At 34.8% G+C, this 22,275-nt stretch overlaps 1 protein-coding gene and 1 non-coding gene across 3 annotated transcripts; one reads left to right on the forward strand and one right to left on the reverse strand.

Annotated features, from left to right (window-relative positions):
- Positions 1 to 330: 330 nt before the first annotated feature.
- Positions 331 to 4,278, reverse strand: LOC111887245 (cytochrome P450 734A1). 2 transcript variants are annotated; one of them, XM_023883410.3, is made up of 5 exons: positions 3,970 to 4,278; positions 3,033 to 3,256; positions 2,683 to 2,927; positions 1,872 to 2,256; positions 331 to 1,167 (listed from the first exon to the last, which is right to left on the reverse strand). In XM_023883410.3, exons 1-5 carry the CDS (start codon positions 4,235 to 4,237, stop codon positions 706 to 708), a joined length of 1,584 nt encoding a protein of 527 aa, XP_023739178.1. In that variant the 5' UTR covers positions 4,238 to 4,278; the 3' UTR covers positions 331 to 705. The 2 variants fall into 2 exon arrangements, with proteins under 2 accessions (XP_023739178.1, XP_042758702.1); XM_042902768.2 differs by having other exon boundaries at positions 3,699 to 4,112.
- Positions 4,279 to 21,835: 17,557 nt separating this feature from the next.
- On the forward strand, positions 21,836 to 21,942 carry LOC111887248 (small nucleolar RNA R71). Its single transcript, XR_002848714.1, has one exon. It is a non-coding gene; the product is annotated as a small nucleolar RNA R71 (small nucleolar RNA).
- The last annotated feature ends 333 nt before the right edge of the window (positions 21,943 to 22,275 follow it).

The following is a 22,275-nucleotide window of genomic DNA, read 5'->3' on the forward strand; positions in this document are numbered from 1 at the left end:
TCCTGAATTTTAGGTGCTCAACTCAATTAAATAGTGTCACCTTCGTTTTCATGTACCGTTTGCATTAAGATATATATAAAAATCTATTTAGATTAATCTTTTTTTTTTCGTTAATTAAATAGAAAATATTTATAACATGTATGAATATGTAGTTTATAATATCTCTTGTAGAATATATTATCAACCTACTTGTTTAAAGTAGCTTTTACAACTCCATACGTGAAAAAGGAAAAGATAATGCTGCTTCAATATGCATTTTTGACATAAACACTGTGCAAATTAAGCTTTTTATGATTGTGTCTGATTTAAACACTAAATGGTGAACCGATAAAAGAGGAACCAAAAAATTATACCTTGTATTTACATAATTGGTGTTCCATTTGAGCAAGATTTACATCAAATACATATCTTAAGAGCAAAAGGTTTCTAATTAGCTAGTTGCATGCCCAAAATCTAAACATGGGGCAATTAGATGGCATTTTTACTTGATGGGATATTATAAACATTTTAATGAACTAGCTAGTGGGGTAGAAATGAAACTTAACATAATATGTATGATACCTACTCCCTTAATCTTTAAGTATTTATGATCTCATATGGTCTTTCCCTGTTATTTCCCTTTGCTATTTGGTGATGGTTTTTGTGTTCTAATAAGAGGCCTAGGTTCATTCGCACATATAGGGTAGTACTCCTAGGGGAATTTAATTATGACCCTTGATTTCCTTTTGATCTACGATCTGTCCTTAAGTGTTTGAAGACAATTGGTGCACCATATTGCGGATGAAGTAGCATAAGAACAGTTGGTGCATGTTGATACTTTGGAGACAACTTGAAAGAGAATCTTTGTAATATGATTGAAATAGTCAATTTTGCTTGTAAAATTGCAAGATTTTGTCCAATGCATGTGCGAACTCCTAAACCGAAAGGAATGAAGGCTACAGGATGTTTAGCTGCTCGAGCTATTCCATCTGAGAATCGACTTGGATTAAATTCATTAACATCATCACCCCATATGGTTTGATCATGATGAATTGCCAAGATTGGAATGAGAAGTTCAGTGCCACGTGGGATCTTGTACCCTCCTAATTCAACATCAGCTTTTGCTCGTCTGATCGATGCCACTATTGGAGGGTATAATCTCAAGGACTCGTTGAGTATCATGGTCAACTGCATGAGAATAAATGTCACTTCACATTATATATAATAAATGTATATTAAAATAAATTTTGTTTATGTGGAGCCGAAAGCAATCTCATGAACATAAAACACCCTTTTTGAAACTTAATTCTCAAAAGGACATAAAACAACCTGGAGGTTAATATTTTACTTTGTTTATTGGGTTTTAATCATTACAAATATTAGTAACACGATGACAATATGTGGATTTTCATTTTCAAAACAATTAATGCAACTTTAGAAGATTTAAATTAATAATATTTAGATGATCATATGATTCCACTCAAAAATAGTTTTCTATTAATGGAAACTTCCTATATTTTATATAAGTATATCATTTTTCTCCTATTAGCTTAAGAAACCAATATCATTTTTCACACATATTCTGCACCCATATGATATATGCTCAACAACTATCTTATTCTTTTTGAGTAATATTTAGCTATATATCAAAGGATAAAACTTTGTATTTATACTAAGATGAACAGAGAGAAAATACGGAATTAGAATATGTAAGAGCAGAGAGTAATTTCAAGTAACTAGAAAACAAAACAAGAGAGAGAGAGAGAGAGAGAGAGAGAGAGAGAGAGAGAGAGAGAGAGAGAGAGAGAGAGAGAGAGAGAGAGAGAGAGAGAGAGAGAGAGAGAGAGGAGAGAGAGAGAGAGAGAGAGAGAGAGAGAGAGAGAGAGAGAGACCATTTTAAACTTGGAAACACAATCTTTAGTGGGAATGTCACGTGGTCCACACACACTTAACACCTCATCACGTGCTATCACCTGCCACTGTGGGTGCATTGCTAGCAATACGGTGGTCCACGTCAGCAGGTTGGATGTGGTTTGTTCTCCGGCGAAGAAGAAGCTCTTGCACTCCTCCGCGATGTCACTTGCGGTGATCGCCGGCAAGAAATTCAAAGATTCTTTCCTACTCGCTTCGATCATAACCCCAAGCAAATCCTTCGGCCCATTTTCCAATTCATCGTCCTCCCACTTTTCTCTCCTCCTCTCAATGACCCTCATTAACCTTTTCTTGATTTCCTTCTGTAATTTCCAACATTCTCTATTTCTTTTTGTGGGAAAAAACCTAAGCACGCAAAACAAATAGTTCTATTAGTTTTCAGTGACAAAAACAGATTAACGCAATAACATGTTGATCACTTATAGTTAGTATTCATAATGTTGATTTGACACCCGAAAGTTATAATCACATGGTTGTTTAAATAGTGTTAATTTTAGTATACATGTGTCATTTAAACTATAACGACGAAATTTATGAAAAGACAGATGATGGTTCATTGTCCTTTTATAAGTATGCTAAAAGGATATATTATAGATGTATAGACAGTATATTAAGATTTACAGTTCATTATAAAAATTCGTACATCTATGCATGGTTTGAAATTTTTATGCCCTAAATAATAAAATGTGATGTCTTTTTAGTTGAAATTTTTTAAATTATATAGATGTTTCTCATTGAAAAAAGTGATTAATTAGGATTTCTGACACATACCTATAACCTGGGATGGAAATTTTTTGAAATGCTTCAGAAGTTAAGACCATTTGTCGAGTTTGTAATTGAAAAATATGTTTTCCATATTCGTAGTTAATGTTGCCAAACGCAATCCTAGTCATTGTCTCCTTCGTTAGGTTTTGATAGCATTCAGACACCTCGATTTCCACTTCCCCAGAATCCGACATGTCTAACCATTTATCTAGCATTTTCACCACGCTACACGTTGCTACGGGTACCAATAACTACAAGAATAATAGAAATAAGTTTTCATTAATTTAATATCTTTTTATTTATTATTAATTAAACTAATGACTGAAAACCTTGGAAGTATATATAGAAAATTGTACTTTGAGATTATCCATGTGAAACGTAGGAGTGATGATCTTTCTATGAAGAGCCCATTTTTCACCTTTGAGGCTAAGGAGTCCATCTCCTTCTAGTTGTTTGATAAGAGGATGAGCTTCATTTTTCTCATATAATTCTGATTTCGAACAAAAGACTTCTCGAATGAGGTCAGGATCAGCGACAGTGAGACGAACCATAGGTCCAAACCATATAAGAAAAGTGGGACCTGTATAATTCCATTAAAAACTCCTATTATTTGAAAGTGTCGTCGTAAAAATGTGACAAAATATTGCATATGAGATGACAAAATTGAAGTAAGACCAAAGCATAGCTAACATTAAATTAATTCAAAAGTAAATATTTTTGTATCGTTGTAAATAATATTATTAATGATGATAATGATATTAATAACGAATAGTGCAAAATGTGAAACAAGTTTTTTTATATAATAAGATCCATGAAGAAACCGTTAATGCACATAGTTTGAATAACCCTATTAGCATTCATACATGGGGATTATATACACACCCATGTGCTATATGGCTATATAGAATTCAAAAGAACCAATATAAATAAAAAATAACCAAAAATAATAAGAACCCATATCAAAAGATGAACAATACAGAAATAAATCTATCAGATTAATTGATCCTTTGACCATAACATACCCTCAACATGCTTCAAGACTCTTAAATCATGTGTAATCACCAAGAACCTATGTTTAGATCACGGAGATCAAATTCCACGGTCTTAATGAACATAATTACGAAGAAAAAGAAAATGATTCAGATTCAACAAAGGATACAAACTTCAACTTATATTTGCAGGGTCGTCAAGCATTTTAAGGTGATGCTATCTGATCCGCCTTTTAGCTAGATGACGATAACTTAGAAGATGATATAGAAAGAAGAGAATTGGGCATATGGGTATGGAATATACCATAGATTTTCTTCCAATGATGGTAGAAAGAGAGGACTCTTGGGAGAATATGGTGAGAGAAAGGCATAGGTTGTGAGGAAGCTTTCACCATAAAACTCACCATCTCCTTGGCATTGCCAATAAGTAAGCAATATGGAGGTCCCTTTATGCCTTGTTCAGAAAAATGCTTTTCAATCTTCTTTGGTTTCCACCATATCACCAAAAAAACCTTCACAATGATCAGTAATACTACTATCTGCAATATTACGAACACCATCTCTCCCTTCATCTCTCTCTTTCTCTCTTTCTCTTTCTCTTTCTACAATGGTTGTCTTTGGGGGAGTCTAAGCAGCTTTTGTCTTTTATGATTGATTCAGTTACAGTAATGGTCCCTAAAATATTCCAAATGTACAAGTTTAGTCTCTAGATTGTATGTTATGTTCAAGGTTTCCTAAATAATATTATTCTTCACATTTTGGTAAAGTAATCTGTCTTTTTAACATCAAGTTGATCGATAAAATATCATAAAAACGTACTGGAGTAAGCATTTTGTATAGACCAAAAATTAGTATTTTGAGTATTTATTATGATTAATTAAGAATAAATAATGTACTATTCTAATCAATTAATTCACTACAAAAAAAAAAAAAAAAGGTTTTCCTTGACGGACAATGTCTGTCTTAAATGGTTGTACATAATAGACAAATGTCTGTCATTGAAAGTCTTGTCCTAAAGGAAAATGACAGACATTTAGTCTGTCATAAAATTTACGACAGACATTTATCACCAACAATTATGATATACATACATAGCATTTATTTTTGACATACATTTAAGATTGACTTTAAATGTTATAATTCGTAGCATTTTAGCATTTTTGTAATTATGACATACATTTACTACTTCAAATTACGACATATGTCCTATGCATCATGATTTTTGACATAATTTTACGACATACTTTGTATGTCATGGTTTTACGTTTATATATATATATATATATATATATATATATATATATATATATATATATATATATATATATATATATATATATATATTCTACCAAATCTTAATCAAACTAAATTACAAATTTATTGTTTAAATTACACGAACTATAGTGTCAAATTCAAAAATACATTTCAAATTCATCAAAAAGTAATTGTCAAATACATATCACTTGAAAATAAAGTTTATGACATAAGTATCCCATTTTTCACGCACCCTATCAAGCTCGATTTCTTCCCTCAAAATTGAGACAAAAATTAATGTATTAGCAATAAACTGTTAAGCAATTATATATGTAAATATTCTAAAATACTTCAAGTCCATCAATTAACAAATAGATTTACTTACTTCGTTATTCAACAGTTCAATTCCTTCATCAACAACCGTTTTCATGAACTTATGAACTTAGGAACATAATATCCGCATTTCGTGTAACTAGGATGAAATGGATATTGTACAACAATATAATAAACTGATCAGTATAAAACAATAATATATTAGCCAAATCTAATTCAAGTTAAAGTTGTAGTTTGTGCTAAAAATAAAATTTATCATGTTAGACATTTGTCTTTTTCATTGATCCACTTTATCTTGCATGCAAAGACAAAACCCTACAAAAAATTGGATGAAATATATCAAAGAAAATAATTTAATGTTTGAATAATTTATATTACTTACACTTTAATCATCCACTTCAAGTATGTATCAACATCAAGGGGCCTTAGAGAATCAAGGTAATAACATGTTGTTTGCATCGTTTAGTACTGTTAGCACCCAATGGCGACTGTAAACCCAAAAACCAAATAAACTTAGGAAAATAATTTTGAAAGAAGCTTAAATGAAAGAAATTATAAAATAAATTGTAATAAAACTAGTAAATGTCTTCTTTTTCCAAAGTCGAATCAACTAAAGTATGTTTTTATGTATTCCATAGTAGATTCATGTTATAAAGTCATACTATTTTTTCATTCTATTTAGATTAAGTCAATCAAATGGATATTTTACAAATTTATCCTTAGTTATTGGGAAAAAGAAAAAGTAAACAAGAACTTGGAATTATTGAAGAATAATAAACATATAGGAAAAGTTATAGAACATGTATCACTCCAATGAAAATGTGAAATCATATATGTAATCAATTTGTGTTGTACCAAGTTCTTGCATAGACTACAAGTAATCTATTACTCTAAATGGTAAAAGAAAGGAATAATCATTTAAAAAATAATAGCAAACTCACTGATAATAGTTGGTTCAAAATCAGTGGTCTAACAAATTGAGAAAGATCATTGCCAATCTACAAATGGCCAAAAAAAGAACAAATCAAGAACACATCACGTGAGATTCAAAACTATATAAAAACAATTGAACTCAAAAATAAAATATTCATTAAATACCTTCCAAAAGCCTCCCCATCAAAACCTGTAATTAAAGAAACACTATAATCTTTTAACAGAAACTTGAATTAATAGTAACAAATTTAGTATATACATATTATTGTACACACCTTCCTCCAACACTAAGATGTAAAGCCCTCAAAAGCCATGATTTAAGTTTGTAAAGCTCTCATGCCCAATATATTTTGAATCTGAAGGGCAAAAATGAAATTAGCATAAGTGGATTCATCAAAGAGAAGAAGATACCTAAAGAGGAACAAGCAAATTTATTATATAAAGTTGCAAGTAAAAGGTGATAAAATTATTTATGGGTAATTACTAGGCATGATAGATTAAACATTCATTTTTTGTTATCTTTATTATATATAGAATCATACTTTTCCATTACAACATTATAATATGAAAAATCTACTGAATTATAACAATGACATCAAAATATGAAACATTTTTAGTGCTATGATTGGATAAATTTCTCAAGGTATAATGCCTTAGTAAGCTAAATTTAAAAGTATAATGCTATAATTGGTTAGATTTCTATAATGCCTTAATAAGAAAAAGATTGAAAGTACAATGGTGTAGTAGAAAGAGAAATATGAGTAGGATGTTATAATTAACAAAGAAATGGAATTATGTCACCTTTTTACACTTAAACCTACAAATAAAGACCTTTTTGGACTGAATATTAGTAAATGACCGTTTATCCTTCTCATTTAAGGCTACAATTATTCTTACTAACCTCATAAACTTAATTTTGCAAATCTTTAAGAAATCAAGATACGAGTAAACAACCATTTTATCTTATGAAGTCATAAAGATCTCTCCCTTACTTAACCTATCTAGACATGATTTATACATTAAGTGAAAAAGAATTACTCATATACATTAGTTCTTTAATTCAAAATAAATTTGATATGGATTAAATATTTTACATATTAAGTTTGCTAAGTCAAAAAGAAACATCAAATTAATGGGTTTAGAAAGGTTAATTTGGAAAGCTATATGTGGCTGTTTCTTTGACTTAATTTGGACAAAATGAGTTCATGGTTTAAATTTTGTTGGTTAACTAGATTAAAATTTAACATATATGAGATAAGTTTTAGTTTGTGGTTCACAAATCCTTTTGTTGAGGTTTACAACTTCTCCTAGATTGCAACATTAGAATGGTTATTTTAAGAAGCCAAAAAGAAGATGGTAATTGGATATTATAATATGACTACCTTCATATCACTAACTGAATTTGTTAACAAACATTATGTTGCAATGAAAGTATAAGCCCACGAAAAAAAATCAAGATTTATCATCCTCAACTCCATTAATAAGATAGTTGATTAGGTAATATCAAACTGAAAATTGGCCAATTCTACACCAGACCATGAATAAAAATCGACCAAAGATATAATTTTACATATGTTGGACAAAAAATTTTTTTAATGATCATAAAAACAATAAATAAATCAACAAATAAAAGAAAACTATTTTGTTAAACATATGCACGCTTGAACATTATCCGGAGACACAAAGTCAAGAGCCATTCTAATGCATGACTGTATACCATAATTCATATATAAACTAATAATATAACTATATAGCTTTCTAAATTAGGTCACAAAAAAAGACCTCATCATGATCTAATCTAACGTGTCGATTTCTAATTTCATGTGGACAACCTGTAGAGATGAAAACAGCTTCACAATGGTATTGTTCAAATGTCTATGGCTCCACACTTGAAAGTTACAACCAAGACTCATCATAAGTTTTAGCACCACCATATTCAATATTACAACCATCATCATCACTTTTTCATGGATCCACATATTATTGAAACACAAAAGTTGGATTAAGAAACCAAACTAAGCAAGAAAAGGTAGAGTTGGTTGTGACATTTTATCAAATACCTTGTGGGTACTAAAGTCAAGAAACTTAGAAACTCCATTGGTCTGCTATTATCAGTGGATGCTAGTTCATTAGAATCTCCATATATTCTCTTCTGTGGATATACCAACCACAAACAAGAAATGAAGGTGGGACAAGAAATGCAACAACTTTCTTAAAACCAAAAAAAGAGATAGTTAATTTGATGTTACTTTACCGAAACCATCATTCCAAGTAAGATAAAGCTATGTAATTGTCTCAATATACTTGTGTATTGATTTTCTGTAGGCATAACACCCAATTTATGCCATGCATTCCTGGCATATTCACAACAGTATTGATAATTTCAATAAGATTTCAAGAACTAAAATTAGAAAAGAAGTTGGACGTATTTTGATAAAAAAAAAGGTAGTACCTCATTCTCTTGAAATCAGCCTACTGTAAAGCAAGAACCCTAGGTTTAGGCATCCGACCTTTGCCGATTTTTCCCCTCTTACTCCAAATATGACGACTTTTAGCCTGCACTTTCTACTCTTTCCTTGTAAAAATGTAAAAGACTCAATTATTAATAAATCATTAGCTGATCGATATACATTAAACGAAACAAAGATTGAGAAAAAAAACATTTTCGATATACCGCTATGATCACTCTAACTAGTTTGAGGCATCACACTTGAGGTGCTAAGCTCTTGAAAGGCCAAATTCTAAAAGCTACACCAAGAGGTAGTTATCTAACAAGTTTTATGTTTCAAATATCAAATTTTGTATGCTAGTTAGGCTTCATGCTTTGGAAAATAATATTGCATGTATAACTAAAGAAAACTTAGATTCAAAGCATTAGGGTTGTATATGCACCATAGGGATGTTAGACTACATAAAATCTAACAGTGGTATCAGAGCCATATGTGTTTTCTGTTATATTGATGCATTTGTGACTATTATATTTGCAGATTTTCGAGTTTTTTGGCCATTTTTTTTGGATTAGGATCATTATCACAAACTGTTTTTGTTGTTAAAATTTGTTTTATATTATAAGGTAATGATTATCCTCATCCAATTAAAATATAAATTATAAAATTATAAAATAATTACTAGATTATATGATAAGCTAATTATTTGTATTATTTGATTTATCTACATGAATTGTAATTAGGTCAAATTGGTAAAAGATAGTATGATTATTTTATTGGTTAAAACTTGATCTAAATGGTATTGAGAGGTTACAAAACTTGCCATCAAGTTTTGGAACTCAAAAGTTTTTTTTTTAAGTTTGGAATCCAAATTTTTTTCAAGAGTTACAAAACTTGCCCCCGAGTTTTTGAACTTATAAAGTCTCTTTTATGGAACATTAACTCTAGTAATTGAAATGTTTCAAAAGGTGCAACTTTTGGGTTTATAACATAAAAAATTAATTAAATAGTTTTTAATTTTGAATTTTTATAACCTTGATCTTTTTGAATAGTTCAATTACACTCTTATGGATTTTATTAACTTAATCAAATGTTTAACTAAGTGAGTATTATCAAATCCATAATGATGTGGTTTAAGTTTAATTAAATTAAGAGTATAATTTATTAATAAATTAAGCCACCAAGTATTTTAAATGTGTAAAATACACCCTTATACTATATAAAATTAAAAGGCTAATGTATTATATATGTATAAGTTAAAAAGTCAATCTTACTGTTAGTAGACCTCATTCACGAAGCTGATCTATAAGGGGTGTTTAAGGAAGCGACATGTAAATCACCGCCATTGGGTATCCATTCTTACCCTCCGCACCCTTGACTAGTGGAGGGTCATTAGCTGAACGGACTTGATAGGACATTTAAATCCTCATTAAAAGTATCATGAAATATAAAGTAACTAAAACTTTTATAAATTCCCAATCTTAGTTACTTTGGGAAAAATGTGAATTTGATGTTAATCCATGAAATTGCACATTGAACCTTATTAGTCAGTTAGTGTAGTGTGTGTGGTTAACTGGCACACTAATGTGGACTAATAAAGGATGGTAATGGGTAGCTTGTAGTTTGTCATAAATCAATGGTGCGTGTTTGGTTAACCAACACATTGATTAGGTGATAAATGACTTTGAGAGTACCTAGCTAATTTGCATGGTTACTCATACCTTGTCTATGATCCTCGGAATCACAGTCACAAACTTGAAAGGAATAATTGAGATTAAACATGCCATTGAAAAGTTCAATGAATCTCAAAAGATCTAGGAATTTCATTCAAAACTTAATTCGTTTAAAATTTCGTTTTCATGATGGAATTGATAAATCATCATTTACCTACCGATAAATAGTTTGGAATTGGAATACAACATCCCTCTTCCGAATTGTAAATTATTGTGTCTGGTCCTAGCCTTAATATTTCATTTGGGTGTTATATTAAGGACTTAAATCAACTAAATTTCAACTTCTCCCTTGTAGATGTCTAGTTTTGACAACTATGGTCTTCCCGAATCGTTTGGAAAAAGTTTTCCTTATGAAGATGATGTTCCATGCTTCGATCATGAAAATGGAAACCATTCTTCACTTCCTCCACCTCCTACAATAATTCACCTGGCCCACATGTTCGTCGACATGAAAAGTTCAAGGTGACTTAAACCCTATCGGCAAGCAAATACGAAGATGGAAAGTTTATATGTGCTCCCGTCTTGGAGATGAAGTTGCATATTGATAGGCTGGGAATGTTGGGTGTCATTTTCCCAAGGAAGTTGCATATTGAAGTTGCATTATGTAAGACTGTCATGAATTCGTCTGTAGATTGTCTAAAGTGTTTAGACATAGCAAAGTTTGTTGTAGTGTTCAAAAGTACTCCTGTAATAAGATTTGAGTATTGGATTAAACCCACACTCATCTAAATCACTTCATGGATTTTATCATGAGTGATTAGTGAGACGATAATATCTTATATTCTTGAAATGGAGACATATAGTTGCAGTTTACTAGTCAATCGCACATTGATGATGTGTAAACGCACCAGTAACTTGGTGTTATAAAATGCATTATTGTGTGTGATTTGATGAGTAAATAGAGTAAGAATATGAGTTGAAATTTATCCATTCCTTTTACCCTAATAGGGATAAAAGCGATATCAGTGGTCCCCTCGATGATTTAGTGATGACACCCTAAGCGCTTGGCCAAGCCTGGACTGATTTGATTTGTTCAATTAGTCAGTTGTCATAAATCAGAAATCGGGAAAAAACACATGGACAAAGAGAATGATCATAGTCCATGTCTCATGTACATACAATATCTAGAATGGAGGATGTAACGCTCGCAGATTCGGGCTAGTCAATTTAGATACAATTAGCATAAAAAACGAGTCTTTGATGGAAGATTATTTAGAAGTATTAATCTTTAACCAAGTTATAGTATGTGTAACAAGGATTCTGGGGATATAAAGAACGCCGAAATCCGAGTTATAACAAAGAAGTTATGACCCGCCGAAGTTTCGTGACGGAACCGACGCGATACCGGGAAGCGTAAATAGTGAATTTACGATAGAGCAATTTTTAGCCTTAGCGATCTAAACAAAACTTGTAGAATACGTTAAACCGAGAGCGTCCATAAAAAGAACGCCCAAATCTGACTTCGTATGAGGAAATTATGATTTTTCGAAGTTTCGGCTTAGCAGTGTACAACCCAAAGTTTGAATATTAGATCGAGCGGTTTTTAGCCAACACAAACTAAACGAGAATCAAATATCTCGTTAATAGTAGTGTCACGATAAAAAGACAGACGAAAACAGACATTGGATGTAGAAGTTCTATGATTTTAAGGGACCAATCCTGTCCCGGCCTGTTAGTAATATAACTTTCAAAATAAATCAAAATTAGTCGACGGAGTCTAAACGAAAGTTGTAGAGTACGTTCCCACCTACGCGTGGATATAAAGAACGTCGAAAATGGAGTTTTGATGCAAAAGATACAAATTTTAGAAGTTAAGTGTGCAATTTGCGAAGCTGATGCATAGAGTGATGACGTAGCCGAACTCCCAACCGTCCGATGAACCCGCTTCAGACATGTGACATGTCGCTTCGCATTTATGCCCCACGTCCGAGGTTGAGTACACCCAGCGTACTTCGGTCCTATCCGGTTCCGAGACAAGCCACGCTCCACCACCGAAGACTCGACACGTGTAGACCTTATCGGAACTTATGCCCAGCGTAAGGCTTCGGTACACCCAGCGTACGTCCGATGTCTGGGCTATAAATAGAGGCTGAGGGTAGCCTATTCTCTTCACAAATTCACTCAACTCTTTCTCTCTCTACACTCTCTTTCTAGCTCCTAACCCCCCCCCTAAGCCTAGGTAAACCCCCTAGCACCCGAAGGAAGGCCCGGGGCTCCCGGAGTCCCGAGGAAAATGGTCTTTCGGTTCGGAAACGCTGCTCCGAGCAAAGCCCGATTTTCTTTAAAACCCGTTGTAAGTGAGCTACGCCTATGAAATGTTTAATATAGCTTCTAAATAATTATAGTAATGTTGTTAGGTCCTTAGAATATTTAATTAGGCTATTATTATGGGTTATATAATGTCGTTATAATATCTTTTTAACCAATCGCAGTAGGGGGGTTTCGGTTTGGAGGGCCACTTGGGTTGCTGGATTCAGAAGTGCTTATATGCCAAAATGATCCTGCCCACCGGTGTTCCATGTCTGGCCTCGTCTGTATATAGTGGGTGAAAAGTAGTATGCCGCGCTTGCATAATAGTAATAACAGTTAGAGTATTAATTAGTCGCAGTTAATGTTAGACTAAACCCTAGTGGTATTGATACTAGATTTTGATGAAGGAAATTGTTTCAAGAGTTACGAAGCGCTGTCTAAGTTCGGAATCACCACCTTAACAGTAAGTACATAGATACTTTCATCTTATACATAGATATGAAGTATTTAATAGAAATTACATGCTATGTGTGCATATTATCTGTGTTCATGATATCTATGAGGGATGAACGATTTATACATGTTTTAAATGATTTAAATTTTATATGTATTTTATATCAACGAAAATGTTGGGTAAAACATAGGTAGATGAAATAGTTGATGTGTGATAAAATGATGAGAGGCCTCAATGTTTAAGATGATCTAGCCATCTAGCGGAGTATAGATGACGACCACAGACTATTCTAGACAGTCCAGTGGAACACTAGCAAGCTCATAACTTGTAGGTGTTTTTGAACTACGTATTCACTAGGTATTTTTGAACTAAGTGTTCACCATATGTTTTGAACTAAGTGTTCACCATATGTTTTGAACTACGTGCCCACCAGATGTTTTGAACTACGTGCTCACCAGATGTTTTGAACTACGTGCTCACCAGATGTTTTGAACTCCGTGTTCACCAGATGTACCCTGAAAGACCCTAGCAACTATGAGACTTAGTGCCTAAACCCTAGCGACTATGCAACTTAGTGTCTGTTGAGTAAACCCTGGCAACGATGAATTTCATGCCGTTTCCTTAGGATGATCCTTAGGAATGAAAGAACGAGGAGTAGCTGATTCTTAAAGTAAATCCTTAAGAAGATAATGGGGATGGGTAATTGGGTTGATTGTTTGATGTTAAAACATAATAATTGTATTATTGTGGCTTGAAACCCCTATGTACTCACCAGGTTTCCCAACCTGATCCACTCAGTTTATTTGTATCACAGGTGTCTACATGAAGTTACATTACACTGAGGGATTAAGGAGATATAAATCACTAGTGATAATGAATGTAAGTTCTGTTTATGCTTATGTTTCTGTATTGATGATGACATCCCCAATTTTTTAAAATGAATAAAAATACTTTTCTTCGGAAATGCTTTGATAACGTATTTAGCATGTTTTACTGGGAACAAATTCCGCAACATTTCTATTAAAAGAGGTACTCTGATTTTTATAAAGCATAAACAAAATCAGTCTTTTTTGGCCGTGAAAATGGGGATGTCACAGTTGCTATCAGAGCATTAGTTTAATCGAACTAGGAATTTGTAAGATTTCTAGACTTAAAATTATAATGCTAAGCGATGATTGTGAGGTGTGAGCACTAGCTTATTTTAAGAATTGTGCCTAAAATGCTTTTCTGTGCTAAATGTTTTGTGCCTGATATGCTGTTATTTGTCCGGATCTATGGTCTATTGCCGACTAGATCTGGAAACCTTATGTGTCTAGGATTCTAAACGTACGACTACGATATTAGAACTAACATGTAAATGTTTCGGAGGGATAATGATAATTTAAACGTCTATCCTAAGTAAAGAGCTAAATTCACCCTATTCGGTGTAAAGATCAAAATGGAAAGAACCCGCAGCGAAGCAGGGAAGGAAAATGGGAACAGGAATCAACCTCCAGTGATTGAGCAAATACACATTATGGTAGCCACTCCAGAGGCAATCACCATGGCTGGAGTGCAAGTGATGATCCAGACGATGTTGGATGGTCAAATAAAGGAAACCAGACGTTTGCTTCAACAAAATCGAGAGGAACTTACGATGCCAGTTGAACAGCCCGAATTGAACGATGGGCAATCAAAAGGAGGGAATTCCGGTGGGACCGTTGGTCAAGCCAACCCACCAATAGTTCGACAAAACAACCAGGATGACGGAGTCGAGAGGAATGGATGAAAGTACAAGGATTTTCTGACTTGCAAACCATCGACTTTCACTAGAAAGAAAGATCTGATCGAAGTCATGGATTGGATCTCAAAGATGGAGTTAGCTTTCATGATGTGTGGTTGTAGAGGAAAACTACAGACCACATTTGCAATACACCAGTTCAGAGGGGGAGCGGTTCGTTAGTGGAACACTCTGGGGAGGACTCTAAGCCCCAATGAGCCCCTGCAACTGACGTGGGTAGAGTTTTTGGTGCAGTTCAAATGCAAGTACTGCTCAGCCCAAAACCTGCTAGAACTAGAAAACAAATTCCTAACTGTGAAGAAAGGGAGCATTTCTATTGATGAATACACCAACAACTTCACAGAGAAGATGGAGTTCGCTTTGTGTCCTGTCCTGGATGAGTTGACGAAAATCGACAAGTACGCAAAGGGACTTCCATGGGAATATGCGGTGCCAGTACGTCAGGAACCTACTCTGGAAGTAGCTATATGGGCTGCCAAATATGTGGAGGATATGATTAAGGGAAGAGCTGCCAGCAAGGTTGAGGTTGGCGAAAAGAGGAAATTCGAAGGATCGGCGAGGCCCGACGAGAAGAGAAATTCCAATACAAGGAAGTTTAGAGGAGGAGGAAGTGAAGAAAGATGGTGCGAAAAGTGCAAAAAGAAACACACTGGAAAATGCGGTGAGGAGGTGACTTGTTTCAAGTTTAGGAAGCATGGGCATTATGCTAACGAGTGTACATTCAACAAAAGGGTGTGTTACCGATGTAACGAGGAAGGGCACCTCAAGCAAGACTGCCTAAAGAGAGAGAGGCCTACAAAGCCAAATGTGCCGCCAAAGCCACATGCGAGAGCATTTTAAATGATCCTTGACGAAGCAGATGACAATGCAAGGATTCAGGACTGAAGGTTTGACATCCAAAGATCGAGTTATGAAGTAGTCGTGTAGATAGTACCATGTGTCAGGTTGTTATGTGATTTTCTTGTATGGCGACTTGGGTGAACTGCGAGATAATACTTGGGACAAGTATGAGTAGGTGTGAATGGTAGTAGAGGCCTATACTACCGGAAGCACATGACTCGCACTTGGATCATGGAAAGTCACAAGGTTACCAAGACGCTAGTAATTGATTCTGTTTTGTTCATGTATATCGTTACCATTGTTTCGGTAATGATTAAGAAGATGATTGTTATTCCGACCCTAGTGGTCATATCAAATTGAGTCCGGCTACGATGAGTATGTTACGTGGTTCAGAGAACCATGTTCAATGTAACATTTGACTTAAGCCAAGAAGATTGAATAAAGAGACAATCGAAGCAGTATCACACTCATAGTTAACGAAGTTGATAGCTAGAAATGCTACATGTTGAAATGTGATTGTATCACATTAGAACATATTCCATTCTAGAATTTGACTCTAAGAGACCCGAGTCTAAGCATTGCAACATACGTTGAGAAGTCGTTAGAACGTGACCCATCGGTCTATTGTGGAAGTCGAATAACTTATCTTAAGGTTGTCAAGAAGAAGAACGAGCCTCCAATAAAGATCGAGATCGTGACATGAAGATCATGATTGGAAGTCTAACATGAGATAGAGAGTGGGTCCCAAATCGGGCACCGCCTGCAGTCAGTAAGTCTTAGAGTTAGATACTCATTCAAAGAAACATCAAAGTCACGGTTATTACTTAGGACGAAAAGATAACATATGGAGTCATCATGTGAGCCCTGTTTCGTCTTTGTCTTCGTCACTTGATAACTCGTCACTTTCCTTGCTTACCCAAGAAGTTGGATTTGTGTAGGCAATTACTTCAAGTAAAAATGGAAAGGATGCTCTTCGTTTCATGCGTTTGACTTGTTGAATTGTCTTTAATTCTTCTTCCATTAACTTTTCTAATTCTCCAAGTTCACCTTCTTCATCAATATTGAAAACCTCACCTTGAACATCACTCCCTTGGAACCCATCTTCTAAACCAATGCACCAACAGTATTTAGTAAAGGGCGTGTCACACCCCAAAACCAAGAACGACGGAAACGTTCTGGGGCGGAGGACGTCATGTACAGTATCACAACACAGAAATATTGTAAACATGCAAACAACATCACCCATTGCATTAATAATGTATTTTAATATAAGTGTGTTCTGTACAGTTATAGACACCAAAAAATATGAATCAAAATAAAAGATGAGTCTTGTAAATGCTCCATCTTCTCAAAAGCTGGTATCGGTACCTGTCTACTGATGACCTGAGAATACAAGTTATATTGAAAGAGTTTATCAACATTAAAGCTGGTGAGTCCATAAGTATTTAGTGTCATGTTTATTATGAAAAATGTTTGTAAGTATTCGAGTATAATAGTGCATGAAATGTTTGTAGTGTTTGTTTGTCTTTCCTAGGAAACCCTATGTTTTCCATTAAAAGCAGCCTTCTACCAAGGCATCAAGTGTAATGTATGTTTGTTCGTTGTTGGAGTGCGTACCTTTCCCAAATGTTACTATTATTAGAAAATATAGTTTTTACATTTCTCTTTATGCGAGGAGATCATAAAGTAGATGTAAAGGGAAAATAATGAGGTATTGTATTGTAATAATATTATAATTATTATTGTACTAACTACCTTAATCCAATTGTTAATTAAGGTATAATGTGATATAGTTGTAACTGTACTAATTGACTAGGGGAAATCACGACGTTGTAATACGTCGAACAGTAATGACATTTGTCACCCGAAGATCTGCAGATCCCATTGTAGCTAGCAGTAAGGTGTAGGATTGTCAATCTAGTATAGATCCATACACAAATTCACGTTCTCCGTCCAGGAGATTTTGGGTACAAGACGAGCCATGACAGAGATGTTGTGTCCCAAAGTAGTGCCTCAGATTTATTGCATAGTGTGTAAATATTGTATGTAATAGTGTAATATATGTCTTTCCTAATCTCCATCATAGTGAGTTCTGTAGTGTAGTATATGATGGGTTTTGAGCATTCTAACACTTCCTAAGTGTACATGCAACCCTAATAACCTTGGATCTATGTTTGTCTAATTATCATGCTAAGTTGAATTCCAAGGTTATATTCCTATCTAGCATACATGGGGAACAATTTTAACTTGAATAATAGATAGAATAACTTACCTTGTTGTTGCTTGTGTTCCTTGAAACCTTGTGAGCCTAGCACCCCAAGTGTGATGCCTCAAATGCTTCACACAACACCAAATGCTCTTGGAAAGACTCTTGAGATAATACACACTTCTCAAAATCGGCCAAGCCCTCTAGTTTCCTTAGTGTCTCTATGTGTAGCCGATTTTGGTGGAGAATATGATTCTTATATAGTGTTGACACATCTAGGGTTACACCATGTAAACCCTAATATGTCATGACTCTTCATTTCCATGACCCATGGGTTTGTAACTCCCATGGAGCATCCATGGAGTATCCTATGGGTAGAACCCAACTTGATAATCCATGGAGCTTCTTAGCCCACTATACAAGATATGGATGATTTACATAATCAACCCATATATTTAATTAGTTATCCTTTGATCACTTAATTAATTCCAAATTAATTCTTGATCAAACTAATCAAATAATATTATTAATATATTAGAACTTATAATATATTAATAATCTCCAAGTGTTATTCCTCTCATTTAGTCTAACCAATTGCATGGTGCCATGCAACCCAAATGGACCATGCCGGGTCGGGTCAAGTACAAGCCCGAAATAGTTATGGACTTAGACACCTTATCCAACAGTATATAGTATGAATGAAAAGCATGTATAAGTGTATGTTTTCTCTGACTCTCATTATAGTGTTTTCAATTGTATAGTGTAGTGTATTGCTTACAGTATGTATTGACTCATGTATGAACCGGCGCATTGCACGTTACATTGTACTAGAAGTAGTAAGTAGTATATCACCAAACTCTACCTACTATAGTTTACTATTAAGATCATTTGTATAGTTGAGTGTATTGAAATAAGACAGGAAGCTTTTATGTTTATACGTATACACATGATATATAACTAAGGATCAAACGACACTCGAATAAACAATAGGGGACTCTAAGTCCACAACCAAACAAGGAACAGTAAATAGAGCGTATTATCAGTCCTAAGTCCTTCAAACCTTACTTATATAACCATATATGTATTGGACATGATTTGATAGTATATGGGTTTAAAAAGTTTTGAAAGTAATGAATTGGAAACTGAAACTAAGTTTTATAAAGAGTTTAACATGTAAAAGTGTTTGGAAATCGTTTTGAAGTAGTATTGTTGACAAGACAGTTTAAAGCATAGTAAATCCATTGGCGTACTAGTCATTAATCACATGTGCTAGATATAATATCTAGTATGAGTCAACTTGTATTCTCCCCCATAAAAGCATTTAAATTATATAAAAGGTAATTTAAGGGGGCATGAACTCACCTGTTAGTGAGTGAAGCGACGGTAGGATCGGTTTAGGAGGTTAAGTGTCAATTGTGGACTCAAGCACAAACGAATCCTATTAACCATATTATGACATATGCATGTATACAATTAGTGTCTGTAACAGCTAATTATTGAATTGGGACAACCTTAGGGGCTAGTAAACACTTATATTGAAGTGTTACAATCATGTATGATTGTGTATAAGGGGTGTATGGCTATACAAGGGAGTGTATGGTCAAAATACACCATGTTGGTGTGTGTGCGGCCAGGATGTGTGTGCGGCCACACACTCCCTATGAAGTGTGTCAAAACGTAGCTTAAGGACTTATGACTCATCTAGGAAGGTTTCTTACTTCATGCTCTAGCCTTATATGCAGTTAATTGCCATTTAGGGACTTAAAAAGGGTGTGTGCGGCCACGATGAAGGTGTGTGGCCGCACACCCTTCATGAAGATGATGAACTCAAGTTTTTCAAGCATTTCATCAAGTGTTCTTAACATATAACTAGGTATAACAAGTATATACACGTTATAGAGGCTTGAAAGTGGTGATTAGGGTCGAAAACTTAGTGTGTGTTCTTGGTGTTCTTGAAGATTCATACCAAAAATGTGTTTTCATGGATCTAAGTGGGGAAGAAGACTAGTTATGATCATGTAATAGTCACTCAAGGGATGAATCACTTACTTGTTTGAAGATTGGAGTGGAGAGTTGGATGATACTTGAGAGGATTTCGAGTTCTAGCTTTGAAAGAGTGGGAAAAAGTGTTCAAAATGACTAAGTGTGGTATATATAGGTGAGAGTGTGGCTGGGATGGGTGTGCGGCCGCATACACCTGTGTGTGGCTGTACACTCAAGTGTGTGGCCGCATACTCCATGCTTTGGAGTGTTTGGCCCGATTTTGCTTGATATGCATTATGTTATCCCATTTCTAGGTTCTTACCTTAATTGTACTACGTTTAGAACACTTCATTAGACCCCAAAAAGTGTTAAAAGCTAGTAAAACGAGTTTAATTTGGATTCAATTGGTCTCTTGTACAAGATAGAAATTTCAGGTTGTCACAGGGCGACCAAGAATAATTGGAACATCGGCATCTTCTTTCATGTCCATAACCACAAAATCAATCAGAAAAAATGAATTTCCCAATTTTTACTAAGATGTCTTCTACAATGCCCCTGGGTTGTGTCACTGAACGGTTGGCCATGTGAATGGTCATTCTTGTAGCCTTCAATTTTGAAATATTGAGCTTCTTATAAAATGAGAAAGGCATCAAATTTATGCTTGCCCCAGAATTGGCTAAATCATACGTCTTCAAATTATTACCAAATTCACACGGAAGAGTGAGGCGTCTAGGATCTCCCATCTTCTTTGGTAATTCTCCCAATACAACTCTTGAACTTTGTTCACTAAGAATCACCTTGGAATTTTTCTTCAATTGTTGACGAGTATCTATTAAGTTTTGTATGAACTTTTCATATTCGGGAATTTTAGATAACGACTCAAGAAAAGGAGTATTTATTGGAATACCCTTTACGTGCTTTAGAAACTCCAGATGCTCTCGTTCCAGTGGTTGAAGATTATCTCGGGACGGAAATGGTAAACGACGACGATAAGCCAGAACAGCTGTTGAATGTTTTTGTTCAGACTGGGCCCGCATCGTGAGCACAGAAGGCTCACGTCACGAGCTCAGTTGTTCAGTAATATTTTTGTCTTCAAGCTTTGTCTTCTTCGGCTTTGGTTCGGATGATCTTGATTCCTCTTCGAGTGCTTCTAAGAACTCAAAAATCGCCTCTTATTCAGTCTCGATCATCATGACATGGGATTGAGTCTTTTTATCGGGGAATTCTGAAGATAAATTTTCATAACCAAAGTTGTTAGTTGACCAAGTTGAGCTTCGAGATTGTGGATCGATGCTTGATGATTTCTTAATAGGGCTTGCTGGTCAATCATCATAGCTTGTTGATCTTTCATCATCTTCATTTGATCTTTTAGTGTTACAGCAGTATCATCATGCCTTTTCTCAGAAGCTTCCATAAAACGAACTAGCATGTTCTCTAAGTCAACTTTCTTATCTGCTGGTCGTTGCTCTTTTGGGTAGAAACCTCGGCCTGTCTTCCTATATTTTTCTTCCTTTTTCTTCTTGTATTCATCATATGGCAGCCACTCCTTCTTTGGTTTTCTCCAGTCTTTATCAAATTTATCCCCACTAGAGTAGCAAACTCGAGCTCCTTTGTTCCCATTATCATCCAAGTGGAAATCCTTGGTCAAGTGTGGACCATTACACCTTTCACACCCAACTCTAATAGCATGTATTTTCTGGTCCATCTTTGTCATTCTCATATCCATAGTATCAAGCATGGCTAGTACAGCAGCCATGTCTGTAGATTGTCCACCCCCGCTTCTTTTAACTCCATCCAGCCTTGGATTGTGGTACTCACAAGAATGCTTTGCAAATTCTTCAACCAACTCCTTGACTCCCCCTGGATTTTTCTTAGTTAGTGGTCCTTGAGAATCAAGGAGCTGCCTCGTCGTGAAATTAACACCATCATAAAATATTGAGACTCTTGTTGTATGTTAAGGTCATATTGAGGACAATTTCTTAATAATCCTTTGTAGCGCTCCCATGCCTCATAAAGTGACTCACCCAGATTTTGCTCAAAATTGACTATTACCTTTTTGAGTTTAGCTATCTTGGAAGGTGGGCAAAATTGTTCTAAAAACTGCCCGCGCATTTCGGCCTAAGTAGTGATTGCACCAGGTAGTAGTGCCTTTAGCTAGTCTTTTGCAGCTCCTTTAAAAGTGATTGGTAGCATCCTCAGCAAGACTGTCTCTATAGGAACATTTGGGACATTGAAATAGTCTGCTATGCCATTAACTTCATCCAAATGCTTGTAAGCATCCTCATGATCCTTTCCAGAAAATGGTACATCCTTAAGTGCAGGAAGGATGTGTCCCTTCAGCTCAAATGTGCCTGTTGCAGGAATTGCAGGTTGTACTATGCCAGGACCAGCATCATC

This window comes from Lactuca sativa, chromosome 5 (assembly GCF_002870075.4).
Source record: "Lactuca sativa cultivar Salinas chromosome 5, Lsat_Salinas_v11, whole genome shotgun sequence".
NCBI lineage: Eukaryota > Viridiplantae > Streptophyta > Magnoliopsida > Asterales > Asteraceae > Lactuca > Lactuca sativa.

Excerpts from the sequence above, each read along its gene's own strand:
- LOC111887245 (XM_023883410.3), bottom strand. The coding sequence starts at position 4,237 with ATGAAGGGAGAGATGGTGTTCGTAATATTGCAGATAGTAGTATTACTG. Across the intron at positions 3,257-3,969 it reads TCATTGGAAGAAAATCTATG|GTCCCACTTTTCTTATATGG; the intron begins GTATATTCCATA and ends GGAATTATACAG. Across the intron at positions 2,257-2,682 it reads ATTTCCATCCCAGGTTATAG|GTTTTTTCCCACAAAAAGAA; the intron begins GTATGTGTCAGA and ends TTGCGTGCTTAG.